At 41.0% G+C, this 8,538-nt stretch overlaps 1 protein-coding gene across 1 annotated transcript; it reads right to left on the reverse strand.

Annotated features, from left to right (window-relative positions):
- Positions 1-604: 604 nt before the first annotated feature.
- Positions 605-4,356, reverse strand: LOC135480994 (diaminopimelate epimerase-like). The gene is made up of 2 exons (XM_064760925.1): positions 3,629-4,356; positions 605-680 (listed from the first exon to the last, which is right to left on the reverse strand). Exons 1-2 carry the CDS (start codon positions 4,354-4,356, stop codon positions 605-607), a joined length of 804 nt encoding a protein of 267 aa, XP_064616995.1.
- Between the last annotated feature and the right edge of the window lie 4,182 nt (positions 4,357-8,538).

Genomic DNA, 8,538 nt, shown 5'->3' on the forward strand with positions numbered 1-8,538 from the left:
GGCAGTGTTGAAAGTTCTCTTTGTCTAATTTTAAAGAGATGTTTTGCATGAAAGGGGACTCACAATATATATGGCATTGTCCTATACAGTACGCTAGCCTTTTCAGTGCTTTGATAAACCGACGACCAATCAAAATTTTCTTTGTGTTGCATACATAAACGAATAAAGAGAGATGAGTTGACTAAGGTCACATGTGTAACAGTTAAGAACATCATCTTTAAGATAAGATTAAATTCGACATTGTATAAAGAGTTAATATGAAATTCCAATTAAATGATTTTCAGGGAATTGATAAACCAACGACCAATCATAATTTTCTATAAACACATAAGCCCTGTCTACCAATGCTGACTAAACCAAAGCAGCAAATGCTATATTCCTTACATATAACACGTGAAGACAGTGTGATAGCTGACAAATGGTAACACAAGTCCAGCTCATGCTGGCTTACCGAAGGCAAGCAAGCCGCCCCGCCCGAGCAATTATACTGATACGGGTCAACCAGTCGTTGCACTATCCCCTTCATGCTGAACGCCAAGCGGGGAAGTTACAACTTCCTCTTTTAAAGCCTTAGGTCTGACTCCATCAAGGATTGATCCTGGATCTACTGGTCCCGAAGCCGACGCTCTACCAACTGTGCTATCCGAGCCGGTCGCAAGTGTTTGAAGTGAGAAACACACCTGGAACCAAAGAAAAACATCTTCAGGCATCTTATAATAGAAATGACCCTACTTTCTGTAGGGACCGGTATCCTGATATCTTACACGATCATCTTTGTCTCACAAATGGAGTTCCCTTTGAAGAGTCACGCCATTTTCTATAACTTACATTTGTAATCGCACTCTCCTCCATTGAACTGCTTAGCCATAGGCTGAATATGAGCTTTTCCATTATATGTATGTATGTATGTATGCCGAAGACACCAGACATGACACACACACCCAGTCACATCAAACCGATAGAATTAAAGACGTACAGCATAGAGAGTAAAACCAGCGACGACAGTGTGATAGTTGGCTAATGGTCACAAGTAAACAGTGGAATACACCTCTTATCGATTTACCTCGGTCAAGGGTTTATTCTGACTGCTCATTGTAAATGCAGCAACTTACACGGTGCTAGCAACGAAGAGTTGGGAGGGTGGATTTTAGGTGGGGTGGGGTGGGGGGATGTGGAAGAGAGCACCTGCCCAGTGGTTGGCGTGTAGTTAAAAGACCCAGAGGCCTGTCAACAATTTGATCGCTGTGAGTTTAAGTTCAGCTCATGCTGGCTTCCTCTCCAGTCGTACACTGGAAGGCCTTTCAGCAACCTTCGGATGGTCGTGGACTTTCCCCAGGGCTCTATCCATTTTCCACCCACCATAAATGCTGGACGTATAAGTGAAAAACTCTTGAGTACTGGTACGTTGTAAATCACCAGTCAAATAAATACAAAAAATGAGTCAGTGAGGTGTTTGAATATGAAAGACGTACAGCATAAAAATCAGAACAATGGCGACGGTGTGATAGTGAGATGGTGAGATGTAGCCTCTTGTCAGTTTACCTTAGGTACGGTTTTATTTAAATTGTTCATTTAGATGCGTAAATGGTAGCAACATGCACCATGCAACCCTATACCACCATGGTTTAAAATGAATCTGGCAAAAATGCAGCGATGTTACTTGGAAGCTATTAAACGTCACTGGTCTCAATGTCGTAACGGTTTCCCCAAGACCTATCCTTCCAGTACGAGGCGCCAAACGAGGTGGAAACAAGTGCCATTCTCACAAACCTCATTGGTGTATAATACGGTCGCTATGAGTTCAAGTCCAGCTCATGCTGGCTTCCTCTGTGTTTACTTGCCTGATTAAATGCGGTAATCCATCAAACTGGGCTAGTAGTAACTCCGACAATCTCTGCGGCATAACGGGTTTCTTGTGTTTTGAGAATAAAAAGGTGTAAAAGAGACCTTTGTCTACTTATAAAATACTAAAATAAGAAACTACATGTACATAAAATCTTCCTAATTTCTTGCTTTAATTACTATCTCTGGTCTGTCATGGTCGTTGGTGCTGGTCGTTATTTCGGAAAATGATCTTCTGATTACTGACCTGGAAAGCCCAGTATGGTCGATGAATCTTGGCATTGGAACACACATTCGTATACCAACCAAAATGGACGTTATACGTCAGTAATCGCTAGGCCAATTCCCAAAACAATATACAATACAAACTATCAAAGAAAACAGAGAGTGCCTAAAGTGCGAAATTATAACGGATTCGTGAATATATGTTACACCTAGATTCGTCTTCGAGGTCACGGCTGTATTTTCAGGTGTAAAATTCCCTCAGTTTCTGCATTTTAAGTCCGTTCTGGTTTCAAGACAAGTGTTATTTTGAGCATGATTAGTTAAGCGTCTAAAGTTTAAACAGAAAACGCATTAATAGTCCGTAATGTCATCATTTACCTGTCCTATATATTTACCTGACCCCTGACAACTGTGACAATTCGTAACATGTATTCTGACCTCTCCAATAAAGTACGATTTCACTTGACAATTTTTTTCCGCCAAAATGACAAGGAATGTGACAAAATTTCACCACTCGTGTAAATTCCAAGCGCTGCTACCGTAGATTAAGTAGAGACAACCGGACTATTTGATTGGGGGTTTTACGCCGTATATACTCTCTCCAACCGTACGTGGGAAAATCTGCAGCAACCTGCAGATGGTTCGCCGTCGTATTAGTGAAATATTCTTGTGTACAAGGTAAAACACCAATCACATAAATAAATACGTCTTTCTCAAGAAGACTATATTATAAGCTAGGTCAGGCTGTGCTGGCTCTTCCATCAAACTCCCTTCTACTCTTTCCACGGCAGATCATTCGAATTTATCAACTGCGTAGTATAAGTAGTGATTTTCATTTTTCCTGGACTGTATACTTATTTTTTCAAGGCTTCGTGACACCATAATTAGACACTATTTTTACTCCTTGCACATCACGAGCTTCTTGTTTTGTGTGTATTAACTACTTTCTCTTCTGTCTCAAAAACACCAAATCGTCAGATTTACTGATTTCTTGGTGTCTAACACTGTACTCAAAAATACATCACTTATACATCACTAATATGAGGGTTGTCAATTTCACTGGTCTCAGACAATCAGTGGTCTGCTTATCGTCTCTGGAGGTAAGCAGGTAAATTACCGTACATAATTCAATATATAAGAAAGTTTATTCATCAGTCTTGCGTAAATTTTAAAACGAGAGCTGGATAATATATCTGGGATGTACAAAGACTGGTTTTTGATTTACATTAAATTTAATAAATCCATATTAAAGTTAGTAGAACAACCATGTGAAACATACGAAGAGATATAGACAAAAGGTATCATATAAACTAGAAATATTCTTACCACCACATAGAAAACCAGGTTCTATTGGCGCATGGCTGTTCATCCTTGAGGTTGTGGCAAATAGTGTTATGATTTAATAAATCAAGATAGCCCCAAAACCTTTAGATTTACGGTCCGTTCCGTTTATGACCGGAAATAAGTGCCGTCAAACACGTGACACGCAGGACCAATCAAAGAAATGTTTGTATACGTAGTTTCTCCAGTTTGTGTTGCTTTCACGTATAGTTTACCTAACCGAGCATTAATTGCTTTCGTAAATCCTCGACAGTTTTCGTTGAATGCATTACTTCGAAAATCAGTTACTAAGGCAACAGCGGTCGCCCCAGTTCCGCACGCCCAAGTTTCACCTTTCACTCCGCTCTCGTACGACCGCATAGTTACCTCCCCTTCCCTTTCTTTAGCTATCATGATATTGTCCAGTCCTGTCGGATACAATTTAGCATCAGCCTCGATTTTCTCTCCAAAGTTTTGAAGATCAAATTCTTTTACATCTTCGACGAATTCCACATGACAAAGTGTGCGCGTAAAGATAGAATAACTTTGATCATTGTGTTTCTTGATTTCACTGACGTCACGAATGCTGATTTCCACCAATCCTTTCTCGACAAGATGGCGGCCCCAGTGCGCCCCATCCGGTCCGCAAAACGAAAATGTGCCCTCTGGCGGTACGACACCGATCTTCCGGGCAAATTCTACCAAACAGCGGCTTCCGTTGCCACAGAATCCGCCCAGTTCTCCAGTAGTGAGATGAGTGACATACTGGAAGGCGCAGGATTTGTGGTTGCCGTGGCGACAGTTGATCACCTCCAGTATACAGTCAGCTCCAACTCCTGTTTTCGTACAGCAGATATCCCTGTTTAACTGTTGATCGGAAAAATCGTGCAGACCCTGTCGGTTATCCACGATGACGACGTGATTTCCCAATCCATGGTACTTAGAAAAGGAGATATTAGATGAAGCCATAGTCGGTCTAACAGGGACGTCTTTCTCTTACTAGTAATAAACAGTAGAAACCGTTGATATACGGGTATAATATTACCACATGTGAAGACAGATCATAGAATCACCTGATGTCTCAGTTATACTATCAAACTAGGTCACACATGCACGTAGATTAAATGCATGCACAGGTACTCACCGAGTTACCTACACATGGCCAACAACATACTACAGGTACAATACAATTATCTATCTAGGCGTCAAAATATTCGTACATCAGCCGTCAACCTAAATGGGCGTTCCGAGTCAAAAATTGAAATACCAGTTTTCAAAACAACATTCAAGACAAACCACCAAATTACTTACAACATATATAAAGTAAGAAATCAAGACGGATTCTTACAATGAGAAGCAATGAGCAGTTTTTAATGATGTTGGAAAGCCGCAAGAAATGTTCTAAGTGAATGAGTTAAATCGGTATCCAAATCGGGCACCATGTTAGTTTAAAGTTGTCGATAATCAAAGTATTCATCTCAGCTGAACTTTGATTGTAACTGTTTATACTTTCTAATGTGGCCATTTTATTCAACACGATAAATATACGTCCGGTATCCCCAGGTTAAGCGGAATTATACACAACTATAAAGCACAGTTCCAAAGATCCTGTACACTCCATGCTTTTCTGTTTACATACAACTTTACTGAGCGTAAATTTAAGAAATTTAAAGTGAAAGTGAAACTAAAAGTCACAGTTTTTACCGGTGAAATCCGACCCCTTGTCAGTTTACCCCAGCTAGGGTTTTTTTCCGAACCGTTCATATCTATGTTTAAAAAAGAGCAACGTGCACGCCCCCGTAGCCCCATGGGTTAAGCAGAATTAGATGAAAAGAACAGTGGTGTACGCTGCAATTCATTTGACGTCACTGGTTTAGTATTAGCCTGCCCAATGTGTTGTTCTCACACTAAACATACAACATTATAAAAAAATTCGTTTGACATTGGTGCTTGATAGAATAAATTGCAATTAACATCACGGCATTTTTTTTACCTAAATCTACTTAAGCCGTGGTGCTAAAGGGGGCGTGTAATTTGCTACTATTTGTGCATTTACATGAACAGTTAGAATAAAACCCTGGCTTAGGTAAATTAATAGGAGGCCATATTTCATCGGTAACCTTTGACCTTTTGTCAGCTTCCACACTGTCGTCCCTGCCCTAGTTTGCTCTCTACCCTGCGCGTCTTTAATTAGATGTGATATACAGGCCTATGGTTTCCACCCACCATAATGCTGGCCGCCATCGTATAAATGAAATATTCTTGAGTACGGCGTAAAACACCAATAAAATAATAAAATAAATAAATAGGACGTTATCTTGCAAAGAGAAGCAGTCAACAGTTCCCACTGATTTTGGAAAGACGCAATTAATGTTCCAGACGAATGAGTGAAATCAGTATTCAACCCGAGTACAATACTAGTATATAAGTTTTCGATAATAAAATGTGTATCTCAGTTGCTTTTTGATTGCAACTGTTCATATATCCAAAATGGTAATCTAATTCAGCACGATGAATATACAGCCCATAGCCCCGGCTAACCATGGTTTTGCTAAAACTAAAAGGAAACTCATGTGTCACACCTAGATGAAGGCTTCAAGCTGCCCTCAACGGGAATTCGTCTCACATGAATACCCGCATTGACCTAAGAAAAAGTCGCGCTTGGTCGACCAAACATAACCGCGTCAACTCTGTCGACTCTCACTGTGGTATATATGCGTTTCAGTTGCCGGTACCCTAGGACAGTTTTCTACCCCATGGGAAAGTACTGGATCCAAAGGGTGGGTGGGTTGGTGGCGTTTGCATCCAAATGAGATATGTTCAACTGTTGATTAACTCCGTACCCAAGAAGCTTTCCCTGATACGGTGGCAATCAGTTTTACGGGTGGAGGAAACGTAAGAGGCTGAATTGAGGTAAACCACAGGCCTTGAGCAAGTTACTGAAAATTTTCCCCACTTGTGCAGACTTGCACGCCATATTGGTGGAAGACAAGTTGTCCTTAACGAAACCAACGGCTTAATTACAAAGCCAACAAAGCCCATGCTAACACTGACAGAGGATGAATCTACAATTTTCCTAAGCAATGCAATGGTAAATCATCGAAGGAATCCAGAAAAGACAGTATTCATATATATCTTTTAATCTTTATTCCACCGCAAGCGTGAGCAGATGCATGAAAGGTTTTCTTCGTTGACCAAAGTACCACAGTTACATAAAGCTAGCAAAGTACAATTTTCATATGGAACTCAAGCTAACTCTTCGTCCATTTTTTTTTTAACAATCTCTTATGACCGGAAGTAGGTACCATCAAACACGTGACGAGTCGGACCAATCAGAGATATGTTTGTATAGTTCGTCTCCCCGGTGCGCTTTGCTTTCACATACAGTTTGCCTAAGTGCACGTTTATCTCTTTCGTGAATTCTGTGCCAGATTCAACAAATTTATTATTCCGTAGATCCGTTGCTAAGGCAACAGCTGTAGTTCCAGTTCCACATGACCAAGTCTCGCCGTCTATGCTTCTTTCGTAGGAACGCATGGTTATCTCCCCTTCATTATCTTCAACAATCATTACATTTGTACCCATAGGATATCTTTTAGTGTCAAACCGAATCTTGTCCCCGAAAGTTTGCAGGTCAATATCTTTAACACTTTGGACGAACTCCACATGAACAGGAGTCCCTGTGAAAATAAAATAGCTGTTCTCGTTGTAAACCTCGATCTGGTTGACGTCACGGATGCTGATTTCCACCAAACCGTCATGCACAAGATGGCGGCCCCAGTGTTGCCCATCCGGTCCGCAAAAAGTAAAAGTGCCGTCGTTTGAAATTATGCCGAGTTTTCAGGCGAAATCTGCCAAACACCGGCTCCCATTTCCACAAAACCCTCCCACTAAACCTGATGGGAGACGGTTTAGATACTCGAATGCGCATGACTTGTGGTCGCCATGACGACAGTCTATCACCTCCAGCAAGCAGTCTGCACCGATACCAGTTTTTGTATGACAAATTTCCCGTATGAACTGAGGGTCGTTGAAGTCATACAACCCTTTTCTGTTGTCAACAAAGACAAAATGATTCCCCAAACCGTGGTATTTGGAAAATGGAAAAGACGACGACATCATTTTCAGTACAAGAGTCACTGATAGCTAAGTCACGAAAATAAGTTTACCAGGCTAAACGCCTCAATATAAAGTAAGCCTAACGCTACAGGCGATAGTGGCTCGTATGCCTGGCACACGCTATAGCCGTTTATTCCGCTGCAGGGTTGACCTGTATACAGCTAAATACCTCTTCCCCCCCCCCCCCCCCCCACACACACACACACACACACACTTCCCCAACCCCTACCCAACCCCATCCCCTCCCAACATCACAAAAGACTCAAATAGCTTATCGTGGATAAATGACGGCCATGTTTGATACTGCGGCGATAGAGACGATTTAAGACTGTTAAAGTAATACATGCATGGTTGGTCAGTTTTCGTACTGGCTGACGATGTGCAAATGGGATGTATTTATGTTATAGTCAAAACCATAAGGTGTAGGCCTACCCGGCTTCACCCACTCAGCTACATGTACTTAATCATAATGCAGTCAATATACATAGAAAGTAAAGATGTAATTTGTCTAGCCCAAAGCTGTACAACGTACTCGCTCCCTACTATCAAAACCTACTGAAATATCGTTGAGTAGTGTATTATAAAACCAAATATCATACTCAACGATATTTCAGTAGGCTTTTATAGCGTTGCTACCTTTTAAGCATATACATGAACAACTGGAGTAAATCCTTGACTGAGGTCACTTGGCAATTGATCGAATTTTATCGGTAATACGTGCAACCATTTGACAATTATCAAACTCGTCATTGCTCTGGTGTTATCTTCTGTATTTCAATCGTTTATTTGCTTGGGTTTTAACGTCTCTTTCTACATTATTTCGGTCATATCACCACGGCACGTGTCCTTGTATGCGGGTCTGACACCATGCTGACATATTTAAAGCGCTGCCTCACACAAACGCCATGCCGAAGACAATAGACAATATTGATGTAGCTGGAATTAATATAACAGAATAGTTCCAGGATATAGTGATACCAAGCCGAGTGGTACACAGTCGCTCTTTCAACAAAAAAAAAAAAAAAAAAAAAA

This window comes from Liolophura sinensis, chromosome 13 (assembly GCF_032854445.1).
Source record: "Liolophura sinensis isolate JHLJ2023 chromosome 13, CUHK_Ljap_v2, whole genome shotgun sequence".
NCBI lineage: Eukaryota > Metazoa > Mollusca > Polyplacophora > Chitonida > Chitonidae > Liolophura > Liolophura sinensis.

What these genes read in the sequence shown, in the direction of transcription:
- LOC135480994 (XM_064760925.1), bottom strand. Translation starts at nt 4,356, where the DNA reads ATGGCTTCATCTAATATCTCCTTTTCTAAGTACCATGGATTGGGAAAT. An exon ending in ACGAAAGCAATTAATGCTCG is followed by an intron (nt 681 to 3,628) that starts GTTAGGTAAACT and finishes CTTTGGTTCCAG; the next exon opens with GTGTGTTTCTCACTTCAAAC.